General features: G+C 47.4%; 1 protein-coding gene and 1 long non-coding RNA gene across 2 annotated transcripts; one reads left to right on the forward strand and one right to left on the reverse strand.

The window, feature by feature from the left end:
• Positions 1-833: 833 nt before the first annotated feature.
• LOC140419601 (uncharacterized) lies at positions 834-4573 on the forward strand. Its single transcript, XR_011945893.1, has 2 exons — positions 834-885; positions 2379-4573. It is a non-coding gene; the product is annotated as an uncharacterized lncRNA (long non-coding RNA).
• A 5264-nt stretch (positions 4574-9837) lies between these two features.
• On the reverse strand, positions 9838-13233 carry LOC140419607 (uncharacterized). Its single transcript, XM_072503532.1, has 2 exons — positions 13158-13233; positions 9838-11042 (listed from the first exon to the last, which is right to left on the reverse strand). Exon 2 carries the CDS (start codon positions 10924-10926, stop codon positions 9973-9975), a length of 954 nt encoding a protein of 317 aa, XP_072359633.1. The 5' UTR covers positions 10927-11042; positions 13158-13233; the 3' UTR covers positions 9838-9972.
• Positions 13234-13448: the final 215 nt, after the last annotated feature.

A 13448-nucleotide genomic window follows, 5' to 3' on the forward strand; every position in this document is an offset into this window, starting at 1 on the left:
TCAGGAAGCAAACTATTGTACACTAACACAAACCTGCCTCCCATCCATTGACTCCATCTACACCTCCCGCTGCCTGGGGAAAGCGGGCAGTATAATCAAAAATCCCTCCCATCCGGCTTACTCACTCTTCCAACTTCTTCCATCGGGCAGGAGATACAGAAGTCTGAGAACACGCACGAGCAGACTCAAAAACAGCTTCTTCCCCACTGTCACCAGACTCCTAAATGACCCTCTTATGGACTGATTTCATTAACACTACATCCTGTATGCTTCATCCGATGCCAGTGCTTTTGTAGTTACATTGTATATGTTGTGTTGCCCTATTATGTATTTTCTTTTATTCCCTTTTCTTCCCATGTACTTAATGATCTGTTGAGCTGCTCGCAGAAAAATACTTTTCACTGTACCTCGGTATACGTGACAATAAACAAATTCAATTTCTTGGTCCCATGGATGATGCATTGGCAATAGCTTTTTCACCCCTTTCCACCTTGAAAAATATATTTCTACCAATTGATTAAAGACGCAAAGAAACTCTTCGATGATAGGAACAAAAAAACGAGACCTCCTAACACTATCTCTTAACGACAGCCCTTCACTGGATTCCGAAAACATAGCGAGAAGACACTTCGCGATTATATCAATGATTGGAATGAGTAACTGAAAAGTGGGAGCCATCGTACATTTCTGTATATTGTATTTTTCCTGAAGGCGATTCGCAGTTAAATGGCGGTCTATTTACCCTGCGATGCCCGCGGCTCAGAAAGTCCCCTATCAATGATTACTGGCGTCAGGTGCGCCGGCGCAGTATCAACCGGTGGTCTGGGCATGCGCGGTGGCAGTGGCTGCGACGGACTAAGGCGGAAGAGATGGTTCCGGGAGGCGGTAAAGAGATTGTGGGGGTCGGGGGAAGGGGAACCGGGAGGGGGCTGGAAATGTCGATAAACGCCGGTGTAGGCCTAAAGCCTCGAGTGAGATTCCGACAGGCACCGTGTTAACCCCGCGGTGACAGACCAGGTTGACAGCCGCCCTGACCCAGGGTAATCGGCGCCATCTTGATAGAAGCAAAGTGACGGCGCATGTGCGGCCGTCTTTGTGACGGAACAGGAAGTGGAGGCTTCAGGGTCCCAGTGACCAGGAGAAAATCATTCCGGACACTGGACCAGCTCGTCTCTCCCATCCAATAATTTAAATATTTTAACATATTTTTCGGTTGATATTTTTGAAATACTCTAGTACTGTCCACTGAAAATCCTGTATCACAGTGGCAGTCGAGTAAAACGCAGTAAATTTCAGGATCTGCCTGTCCATCAAGAACCACTTAAGACGGGCAGCAGGGGGGCGCAGCCTGATGTTGAAACACTGCAACTCTCATTCTTTATTTTTTTCCTGAAAAAATGGGTTCGTAACAATGTAATTAAGCGGCAGGCGCATCCTTGCTCCAGCCTTGCAATCGGCCAAAATGCAGCAGTCACCCGCCGACAAAGAAACCGCTGGCGCCTCCTGATTGAACAGGCAAGCCATCAAAACGAGAGGCTGAGAATAAAACCCCGAAGGTTAATTAAGGTGTTTTTATGCAAATTCCCGTGCCATACTCTGCAAATTTAGATTTGCGAAAAGAAAATTACTCAAAACAAATTTTTGCTCAAACAGCGTCGAAACGATAGGGTTTTACGTCAGAAAGACTGGCATTAAAGGGACATGAATTCTTTGCCCTGCAGGGGATTTGCAGGGACCCGGAGCAGATCGCGCAGCTGTTGTTGCAGATGCTGCGCATGCGCATGGTGGCAGCCTCCAGTGGTCGCGCCGTGCTCCATGGTGGACTCAGACCACGGAGCTGGACGCGAAAAAGAAACCCCTCGATCGGCCACCCACCCAACATTCAACTCCTGCACAAGCATTTACCGGATCCCTATAAGCCCCCCTCCCCCCCGATTGGCCCGTCCGCGGCCGCCACGCTAGCATCCCGACCGGCTGGAGCACATTAGTTCCATGCCGTCGGGACTTCGGCCGGTCGGGGGCAGAGTGGGCCTCTGGCAAGGCCCCAGGCGGGGCCCGCAGAATCGGTGAACCGGCGCCAGTCCCAATTTCTTGTGGGAACATGGATTCTCCGCCCCTGCACCAGCCGCGATTTCAGTGTCAGGGTGCGGAGAATCCAGCCCATTGTCTTTTTCCGGAGGGTGTGGAACTTACTGCCACAGGGACTAGTTGAGGAAAACAACATAAATGCACTTAACAAGTTGCAGACACAAGAGAGAAAGGAATAGAAAGACCTGCTGAGAGAAGCTATAGACTCATTGGGAATATAGACACAGACACTGGGCACAATTACCTGTTTCTGTATATTGAGCATCATTCTATTTAATCTCCTTTTACAGGGTATTAGAATGCAGACAGCAAACTCAAGAGTTGAGAGCCTTTTGATTTGTCAGGACCCGAATATCATCAACCCCTCAATGTGGAAGGAGAAATGTTTGTCTGTTCTATCTGTGGGAAAAGATTTCAAACATCAGTGTGACTGAAAAGCACCGAGACCCACACACATCAAGTGAGAGTGTTCCAGTGAACTGACTGTGGAGCCTGAACCAGTTACACAATCTGGAAAAACATCACACCATTCACAGCACGTACAAGTGTTTTGTGTGTGGATGAGGTCCAACCTGGAGAGACACAAGGACATCGGCACCATGGAGAAACGGTGGAAATGTGGAGACTGTGGGAAGGGGTTCAAATCTCCATCCCTGCTGGAAGCTCATCAACGCAGTCACACTGGGGAGAGACCGTTCATCTGCTCTGTATGTGGAAAGGGATTTACTCAGTCAACACACCTTATGAAACATCAACTTGTACACAGTAATAAGAGATCTTTTAAATGTTCTGACTGTGAGAAGAGCTTCAAAAGTGAAATTGATCTGCTGAGACACCAGCGAGTTCACACCGGGGAGAGGCCATTCATCTGCTCGGAGTGTGGGAAGGGATTCACTCAGTCAGCCAACCTGCTCATACACCAACAAGTTCATACTGGGGAGAGGCCATTCCCTTGCTCTGTGTGTGGGGAGAGATTTAATCATTTATCTAACCTGCAGAGACACCAGAGAGTTCACACTGGAGAGAGGTTGTTCACCTGCTCCGAGTGTGGGAAGAGATTCCTTCATTTATGGAACCTTGCTGCACATCAACTTGTGCACAGTGATCAGAGACCTTTTAAATGTTCTGACTGTGAGAAGAGCTATAAAACAACATCTGATCTGCTGAAACACCAACGCTCTCACACTGGGGAGAGGCCGTTCATCTGCTCTGTGTGTGGGAAGAGATTCACTCAGTCATCCAATCTGCTGAGACACCAGAGACTTCATGAGTGACTGCAGGGATTGGATTCTGCTGTTATTGCTGCTGTGATCACACCCGGGACTGAAGCACATTCCCTCTGACAGCTGGAGTTTGTTTCTGCTGATAATCCCTGAAACTGGTTGGGGTTTAATGTTTTGATATTTGTCAAATGAATTAATGTTGTTTCAGACACACACTTTGTTGATCCTTAATTTCTCCAGGAAAAGAGGCAACTAATTGATGTTGTTACACACTACTCCATTTTTGGGACTTTCCTCCTTTCTAACTCTAGATTATTTCATTTTCATACCTTATTGCTCCCTTAGAGAAGTCCCAGCTCCCCATATCTTTCAGAGTCTTTCTCCTCTCTTAGATCCAGGGAAGGTATTGGTAGGAATTCCGGGATACCTCAACATAAATCCCAGTCATTTTAAGCTACAGGACAGCGTATATCCCACAGCATCTCTTTCACCTTCGATGTCTGAATGGAACATCAAGCTTGTAAACCCAATTTAAATCCACTCAGCAAATGTGTTTAACGGGAGCCTGGAATGGAGCCATAAATAGGAGATTCAGGGGTTTATGCCCTCTCCATCATTCACCCCATTCTCACGTTGACAAATATGGACAGATCAGAGTGAGACAGCATGGACTTGTTAAAGATTAAATCATGTCTAACTAACCATGTTGTATTTTGGAGAAGGTCACTAATATGGTAGGTGAGGGAATGTCTATGAATGTTATCATAGTGACTTCCAAAAGTCATTCAATAAAGTTCCACAAAAGAGACATTAGCAAAATGGAAGTAATGCAATCTATTCCTTAGAGAGTTGGTTAGTAGATACTGGACAACAACCTCCTCTTCATAAACACGTGATCCTGACTGAGGCACAGCTTAGTCCAGAGAGATCCATGGGTGGACACAGTCTGTGTTGTCATTTTAATAGCAATCTTACCTTCGAAAAACAACCAGCTCCCAGGAGTGAAATATGAAACCAGTGGCAAAATCCTCAAAGAAAAGGAGCTGGGATTCTGCATGAGGAATTTCAGAGCCTTTAAGGACTTTGTGGCTGAAATTGGCATCATTCCTGCTGAATGGACTGTCTGGGAAATACAGGAGATCTATCTTTGTTATATCTGCTATTTAACGTGTAAGTTATAGTTAATGTTGACTGAATTTGAATTCATATCGAGTTTGTTTATTTTGGTTTGATTGTGAAAGTAAAATGTACAAAATGTGAAATCTTGTTCATTGGTTTTCTTGGTGTCATTCGGCAAATGTGGTTCTTTTTGTTCTTTGATCGCCACAGGGATTGTAAGATGGTGGATTCATTAAGTTTGATCTTTGAGAATTCCTTACATTCTAGAACAGTTCCCAAGGAACCGAAGTTCACAAACATAACCTCACTTCTCAAAAAAAGGAGGACAGCATGGTAGTACAGTGGTTAGCACAGTTGCTTCACAGCTCCAGGGTCCCAGGTTCGATTCCCGGCTTGGGTAACTGTCTCTGCAGCCTCTGCACGTTCTCCCCATGTCTGCGTGGGTTTCCTCCGAGTCCTCCGGTTTCCTCCCACAGTCCAAAGATGTGCAGGTTAGGTGGATTGGCCATGATAAATTGCCCTTACTGTCCAAAAAAAAAAGGTTAGGTGGGGTTACGGGGATAGAGTGGAGGTGTGGGCTTAAGTAGGGTGCTCTTTCCAAGAGCTGGTGCAGACTCGGTGGGCTGAATGGCCTCCTTCTGCACTGTCGATTCTATGAAGATAAAATGGGTCCAGTTTTCTCCCACCATCCAAAGATGTACAGATTAGGTGGATTGGCTATGCTAAATTGTCCCTTTGTGTCCAAAAAAAGGTTAGGTGGGGTTACTGGGTTACACGGATAGGGCGGTGGCATGGACTTAAGTAGGGTGCTCTTTCTGAGGGCGGTGCAGGCTTGATGGGCCAAATGGCCACCTGCACTGTAAATTCTATGATTCAGTCGGACTTTAGCTCTCAATCTGATCCAATGGGTCTGTCTGGGGGTATTTCCCTGTTATAGTCCCTGGTATAGAAGAGTACAGCACAGAACAGGCCCTCAATGTTGTGCTGAGCATTGTCCGAAACACTCCCTGTCATTCTGTTGTGCTCCATGTGCCTATCCAATAACCGCTTGAAAATTCCTAAAGTGTCCGACTCCACTATCACAGCAGGCAGTCCATTCCACACCCTGACCACTCTCTGAGTAAAGAACCTACCTCGGACATCCCTCCTATATCTCCCACCCTGAATCTTATAGTTATGCCCCCTTGTAACAGCTACATCCACCCGAGGAAATAGTCTCTGAACATCCACTCTATCTATCCCCCTCATCATCTTATAAACCTCGATTCAGTCGCCTCTCATTCACCTCCACTCCAAAAAGAAAAGCCCTAGCTCCCTCAACCTTTCCTCATAATACCTATCCTGCAGAACAGGCAGCATCCTGGTAAATCTCCTTTGCACCCTTTCCAATGCTTCCACATCCTTCCCATAATGAGGTGACCAGAACTGCACACAATACTCCAAATGTGGTCTCACCAGGGTCGTGTATAGTTGCAGCATAACCCCACGGCTCTTAAACTCAAGCCCCCTGTTAATAAACACGAACACACGAGAAGCCTTCTTCACGGCTCTATCCACTTGAGTGGCAACCTTCAGACATCTGTGGACGTGAACGCCTTACTGAAATCCAGGTATACAACATCAACTGCTCTACCTTCATCTATCCACTTAGTTACCTCCTCAAAGAATTCAATCAACTTTGTGAAGCAAGATCTACCCTTCACGAATCCGTGTTGACTATCCCGCATTAAGCTGCATCTTTCCAAATGGTCATAAATCCTATCCTTCAGGGCCTTTCAATTATCTTCCCGACCACTGAACTAAGACTAACTGGCCTATAATTACCAGGGTCATTCCTGTTCAAGAAAGGGAATAGAGGGACAACATTCGCCACTCTCCAGTCCTCTGGCACTATCCGTGTGGACAGCGAGGACCCAAAGATCAAAGCCAAAGGCTCTACATTCTCATCCCTTGCATCCCAAAGAATCCTTGGGTATATCCCATCCGGCCCAGGGGACTTATCGACACTCAGGTTTTTCAAAATTGCTAATACATCCTTCCTCAGAACATCTACTTCCTCCAGCCTACCCGCCTGAATCACACACTCATCCTCAAAAACATGGCCCCTCTCCTTTGTGAACACTGAAGAAAGTATTCATTCAACGCCTCTCCTATTTCTTCTGACTCCATGCACAAGTTCCCACTACTGTCCTTGACCGGCCCTACCCTCACCCGGGTCATTCTTTTATTTCTCACATAAGAGTAAAAAGCCGTGGGCATTTCCTTGATCCGACCCGCCAAGGACTTCTCAAGACCCCTCCTAGCTCTCCTAAGCCCTTTTTTCAGCTCATTCCTTGCTACCTTGTAACCCTCAAGCGACCCTACTGAACCTTGTTTTCTTATCTTTGCATACTCTTCCTTTTTCCTCTTGACAAGACATTCAACCTCTTTTGTGAACCATGGTTCCCTCACACGGCCATTTCATCCCTGCCGGACAGGGACATGCCTATCAAGGACACGCAGTATTTGTTCCTTGAACAAGCTCCACTTTTCATTTGTGCCTTTCCCTGACAGTTTCTGTTCCCATCTTATGCTCCCTAATTCTTGCCTAATCGCATCATAATTACTCCTCCCCCAATTATAAACCTTGCCCTGCCGTATGGCCGTATCCCTCTCCATTGCAATAGTGAAAGACATTGAATTGTGGTCACTATCTCCAAAGTGCTCTGCCACAAACAAATCTAACACTTGGCCCGGTTCATTACCCAATACCAAATCCAATGTGCCCCCCTCCCCTCTTGTTGGCCTATCCACATATTTTGTCAGGAAACCCTCCTGCACACACTGAACAAAAACTGCCCCATCCGAACTGTTCGACCTATCGAGGCTCCAATCAATATTTGGAAAGTTAAAGTCACCCATGTTAACTACCCTGAGACCTCCACACCTATCCATAATCTGTTTTGCAATTTCTTCCTCCACATCACTATTACTATTTGGGGGCCTATAGAAAACTCCTAACAATGTGACCGCTCCTTTCATATTTCTAACTTCAGGCCTATATTACCTCAGTAGGCAGATCCCCTTCAAACTGCCTTTCTGCAGCCATTAAACTATCCTTGATTAACAATGCTACTCCTCCACCTCTTTTACCACCTTCCCTACTCTTACTGAAACATATATACCCCGGAACTTCCATCAACCATTCCTGTCCCTGTTCTAACCATGTCTCCGTAACGGCCACAACATTGTAGTCCCAAGTACCAATCCACGCTCCAAGTTCACCCACCTTATTCTGGATGCTCCTGGCATTGAAGTAGACACACTTCAACCCACCTTTCTGTCTGCCGGTACACTCCTGCGACCTTGATACCCTCCTCAGTACCTCACTACTCTCAACACTGGCTTCTGGACTACAGCTCGTTTTCCCAGCCCCCGGACAAATTAGTTTAACCCCCCCCCCTCCCCTCGAAGAGCCGTAGCAAATTTCCCTCCCAGGATATTGGTGCCCCTCTGGTTCAGGTGCAAACCGTCCTGTTTGTACAGGTCCCACCTTCCCCAGAATGTGCTTCAATTATCCACGTAACTGAAACCCTTCCTCCTACACCATCCCTGCAGCCACATGTTTATCTGCGCTCTCCCTGTTCCTCACCTCACTAGCACGTGGCACCGGCAACAAACCAGAGATGACAACATGGTTTGTCCTGGCTCTCAGCTTCTACCCTAGCTCCCTAAATACCTGTTTTAAATCCCCGCCCCTTCTCTTACATCGTGGTACCGATGTGTACCACTACTTGTGACTGCTCCCCCTCCCCTTTAAGGATTCTGAAAACACGGTCCAAGACGTCACGGACCCTGGCACCCGGGAGGCAACATACCATCCGTGAGTCTCTTGCGCTGCCACAGAACCGTCTATCTGTCCCTCTATCGAGTCCCCAATAACTATTGCTCTCCCTCCTTCCCTTCTGAGCCACAGGGACGGACTTAGTGCTGGAGATCCGTTCACCGTGGCTTACTCCTGGTAGGTCGTCCCCCTCAACAGTATCCAAAATGGTATACTTGTTACTGAGGGGAACGACCACAGAGGATCCCTGCACTGACTGCTTCCTCCCAGACCCTCTCACTGTCACCCATCTATCTTGATTCTTCTGAGTGACCAGTATGTTTGGGTATTTTAGGGAGCAGGTAGAACTTCCTTAGTTCTACCTGTTGTTTTTGGTTGATGTGTCTGGAGTATTTGAGTTCTTCCAGTCCGTCTCCAATTCTCCTTCCTGTCTCAGGTGTCTGGGCCTAGGTAGCTTGGTGCTGTGATTCATGTTATTTAGTTGTCTGTCCGTCTCCAACACGTATTGTTGTCTCTCGATAATGACTGTGCTGCTACCCTTGCTTCTGGTCTTATGAACATATCCGTGTTGGATCCAAGTTACCGGATTGTCTGTCTTTCTCTCCGGGTAAGATTCTGTTTGTCTCTTGTATTTCACTGTGACAGGCCTGATTGAAGGGATTCAAACATGGAAGTTCTGGGAAAGCTGGGCAAGGATTTGGGAGGTGACATGTTCAAAGAGTTTGGAGAGGAGAGGGAGGTTGAAGATGGGGCAGTAATTTGTAAGGATGGCAGGGTCAAGGGTTTGTTTTATTGAGGAGGGGGAGATGATGGTAGATTTGAAGGACAGAGGAACAGTAGCTGAAGAGAGAGAAATGTTGACAATATCCACGGACACAGGGTAGTTGGCGGATCAGTAGCTCAGTGGGAATAGGGTTCCTGGAGCAGGAGCTGGGTCTCGTGGGCAAGATGAGTTCTGAAAGGGCATGAGGGGAGATTGGAGAGAAGCTCGAGAAAGATGTGGGTTCAGGGCTTGGGAAAGGATGAAATTGAAAATCGCTTACTGTCACAAGTAGGCTTCAATGAAGTTATTGTGAAAAGCCCCTAAGTCGCCACATTCCGGTGCCTGTCCGGGGAGGCTGGTACGGGAATTAACCGTGCTGCTGGCCTGCCTTGGTCTGCTTTCAAAGCCAGCGATTTAGCTGTGTGCTAAACCAGCCCCTTTTAGAGACAGTTTGGTCCGATGGGCTCGTGGGAGGGAGGGAAACAGCAGAGGCAGCTGATCGGATTTACTCAATCTCAGTCACAAAGAAGCTCCACGAGCTCCTCACACTTCTTGTTGGCGGTGAGGATGGAAGAGACGGGAGAGCGAGAGTACTTCAAAAGGAATTAACTTGTTTAGCACAGGGCTACATCGCTGGCTTTGAAACCAGACCAAGGCAGGCCAGCAGCACGGTTCAATTCCCGTATCAGCCTCCCCGAACAGGTACCGGAATGTGGCGACCAGGGCCTTTTCACAGTAACTTCATTTGAAGCCTACTTGTGACAATAAGCGATTTTCATTTCACTTGTGTCAGAGATATTAAAAACTTTCAACACTGCACATTTAACACAAATCTAATTTATTTGACTATTAACCAGAATATTAGCCCCTGTAAATGGGCTGGAATTGTTATCAGCAGAAGGAGACCATATGGTTCAGTCCTGAATGTGAGTAACAGCAAAATCCAATCATTGTAGTTATTTGTGAACTTGGTGGTGTCTCAGCAGGTGGGATGAAGTGGTGAATCCCTTCCCACACTTGGTGCAGATGAATGGTCTCTCCTCAGTATGAATTCGCTGATGACTCTGCAGGAGGGATGACTTAGTGAATCCTTTCCCACACTGGGAGCAGGTGAATGGTCTCTCTTCAGTGTGAACTCGCTGGTGCCTCCGCAGATTGGATGACTCAGTGAATCCCTTCCCACACTTGGTGCAGACGAACGGTCTCTCCCCAGTGTGAATTCGCTGGTGACTCTGTAGGTTAGATGACCGAGTGAATCCCTTCCCACACTTGGAGCAGGTGAATGGCTTCTCCCCAGTGTGAATTCGCTGATGTACAGTGAGGTCAGATGAGTGTCTGAACCCAGTCCCACAGTGAGAGCATCTGAACGGTCTCTCGTCAGTGTGAACACGTTGATGGCGAATCAGATCCCCAGAAATTGTATAGCACTTCCCGCAGTCTGGACATTGAAACGGTCTCTCCCCAGTGTGAACTCGCTGGTGCTTCTGCAGGGTCCATAACTGAATAAATCCCTTCCCACACTTGGAGCAAGTGAACGGCCTCTCCCCAGTGTGAACTCGCTGGTGTCTCAGCAGGTTGGATACCTGACTGAATCCCTTCCCACATTGGGAGCAGGTGAATGGTCTCTCCCCAGTGTGAACTGGCTGGTGTTTCTGCAGGGCCGCTAACTGAATAAATCCCTTCCCACACTTGGAGCAGGTGAATGGTCTCTCACCAGTGTGACTGCGTCGATGATTTTCCAGCTTGGATGGGGAAGTGAATCCTTTCCCACAGTCCGCACATTTCCACGGTTTCTCCTCAGTGTGACTGCATTTGTGGCTTGTGAGGCCTGATGATCGACTGAATCCTCGTCCACACACACAACACGTGTACGGTTTCTCCCCACTGTGAACGATGCTTTTTCCTTCCATGTTCACAATCCACTGATATTCAAGATGTGATAAATTGAGGACTCTGTCAGATCCTGATGTGATGCTTGGTTTGAGTTTCCGGACTTTGAATCCTCCACTTCGAACACCCTGTGAAACTGATTGAAAACAGAAAATAGGGAGTGAGAGAGAACCCACAAAAACACAAAGGCAGGTTGTGAAATTGAGCTGAATGAATCTGGTAATTTGTGGGGCCGGCACTGGGAAAAAGTGACCATGAAAACTGCTGGATTGTCACAAAACCCCAATTGACCTCTTAGGGAGGAGAGAGAAGAGGTGAAGAGGGATTTTGTATGTCTACAAGACAGATTAAGAGAGTGGTTGGCAAAGCAAATTCGATCTTGAGCCTCATAAACAGTAATATTGATACCGCAAAAGGGAAGCTAGGCTTCTGGTGGCACGGTGGTTAGCACGGCTTCCTTACATCGCCAGGGACCTGTATTCGATTCCGGCCTTGGGTGAATCTGTGTGTGGAGTTTGCATTTTCTCCCCATGTCTGCGTGGGTTTCCTCCGGGTGTTCTGGTTTCCTCCCACAGTCTAAAGATGTGCAGGTTAGGTGGACTGGCCATGCGAAACTGCCCCTAAATGTCCAAAGCTTAGTTGGGATTACTGGGACAGGGTGGAGGCGTGGGCTTAAGCTTAAGTAGGGTGCTCTTACCAAGAACCGGTGCAGATTCGATGGGCCGAATGGCCTCCCTCTGCACTGTGAATTCTATAATACTGCACAGTAGGAATTCTATGAATCTTTATAAAGGTCTGGTCACCATGCTTCAGGAAGGATGTGAAGGTTCTTGAGAAGTTGCAGAGGTGATTTACCAGAATGGTTCCGGCAAAGGAGCTTGATGTGAGATTTGATTCAGGCACACAAGATTATGCCAGGTTTCCATCAGGTGGACAAATAAACTCTATTTTCATTCACTGATCGTACAAGCAGTCGGGACACAGGTTTAATGTTTTGGTAAAGCCTGCATTGAACAATACAAGATCCTGAGGGGTCTTGACAGGGTGGATGTGGAGAGGATGTTTCCTCTTGTGGGAGAATCTGGAACAAGGGGGTCACTGTTGCAAAGTGAAGGTTCACCCATTTAAGATGGAGATGAGAATTTTTTATTCTCGAGGGTTGTAAGACTTTGGAACTCGCATCTTCAAAAGGCAGTGGAAGCAATACTCGAGGGGCCTGTTCCTAGTTTGTATGCAAAAGGTACAGGAGATAATGAGATGTGTGTTTTTACACAGCGAGCGGTAATGGCCTGAACTTGCTGCCCATGAGGGAGTTTGAAAATTGACAATGAATAATTTGATTTCAAAAGGTAATTAGATAGACATTTTTAAAATAAATTTAAAGTACCCAATTCTTTTTTTTCCCCAATTAAGGGACAATTTAGAGTGGCCAATCCACCTACCCTTCACATCTTGGGTTGTGGGGGGTCAGACCCTCACAGACACGGGGAGAATGTGCAAACTCCACAGGGATGGTGACCCGGGGCTGGGATCGAACCCGGGACCTCAGCACCGAGGCAGCAGTGCTAACCACTGTGCCACTATACAGCCCATGGAAATTGGATAGACCTGTGAGGATACAGGGAGAGAGCAGGAGAATGGGACCAACTGGATTGCTCCAGAGAACTATCATGGACTCAATGGGCCGAATGCCCTTTTCTGTGCCATTATGTCCCGGACTCTTTTGTGTAATCTAGTTTTGTAATTTAACCCCGGGGGTTCAGATATCACTCAGATAAATCTGTGCTGCACTCCCTCCGAGGCCATTCTATCCTTCCTCAGGTTTGTTGCCCAGAACTGAACACATTCGGGACACTCAGTATAAATAACTTCCCTCAGACAATGAGAGTGCTGAAGGTTCAATGTTTCACATTCGGCTCTGGGGGCCGGCACTTGGGATTCTAAACACTGACCTCTCACCTGACACCTCACAATGCCCGTGCAATGATTGACAGCTGCACCGAACCAATAGGGGGCGGGTCCGGAGGACCGGTCTGGAGTGACTGGTCCTCCAACGAATCAGCCTGAATGAGGAGGCGGGACTGGGCTAAGTGAAGCATGCGCAGTGTGATTAATGGCGACGCAGAAAAACGTTCGTTCTCGGATCCACAATCCGTAAAGGTGGAAATGGAGGGAAAGATGAATCAGGCGGGTCGTTAGACACGCTTCGTGAACACGCTATTTACACCGAAAATCCGGAAAAATAACCTACCGGTGCCTGGGAATCTGAGCGGAGGCCGCAGCTTTGTTACAGACGAGACTGTGCGGCCGCCATCTTTATTTGGTACTGGCAGCGGTGCGCATGTGCACCCACCATCTTTATTGGGGCACGAGCAGCAGAGCGCAGGCTCGGTCGCCATCATTGTTGGGGGCAACATTTTTGAAACGTTTCCTCATGACAGAATGTCCTGCAAACTGCTTCACTCTGAGTTACAAATTCCTATTTATGGGGCAGAATATATGTCCAGGGCAGTGACAATAATTCGAATTTATATGGTGACTT

Source organism: Scyliorhinus torazame, chromosome 5 (genome assembly GCF_047496885.1).
Source record: "Scyliorhinus torazame isolate Kashiwa2021f chromosome 5, sScyTor2.1, whole genome shotgun sequence".
Taxonomy (NCBI): Eukaryota; Metazoa; Chordata; class Chondrichthyes; order Carcharhiniformes; family Scyliorhinidae; genus Scyliorhinus; species Scyliorhinus torazame.

Bases quoted from the DNA above. Each gene is read 5' to 3' on its own strand.
- LOC140419607 (XM_072503532.1), bottom strand. From the start codon at position 10,926: ATGGAAGGAAAAAGCATCGTTCACAGTGGGGAGAAACCGTACACGTGT.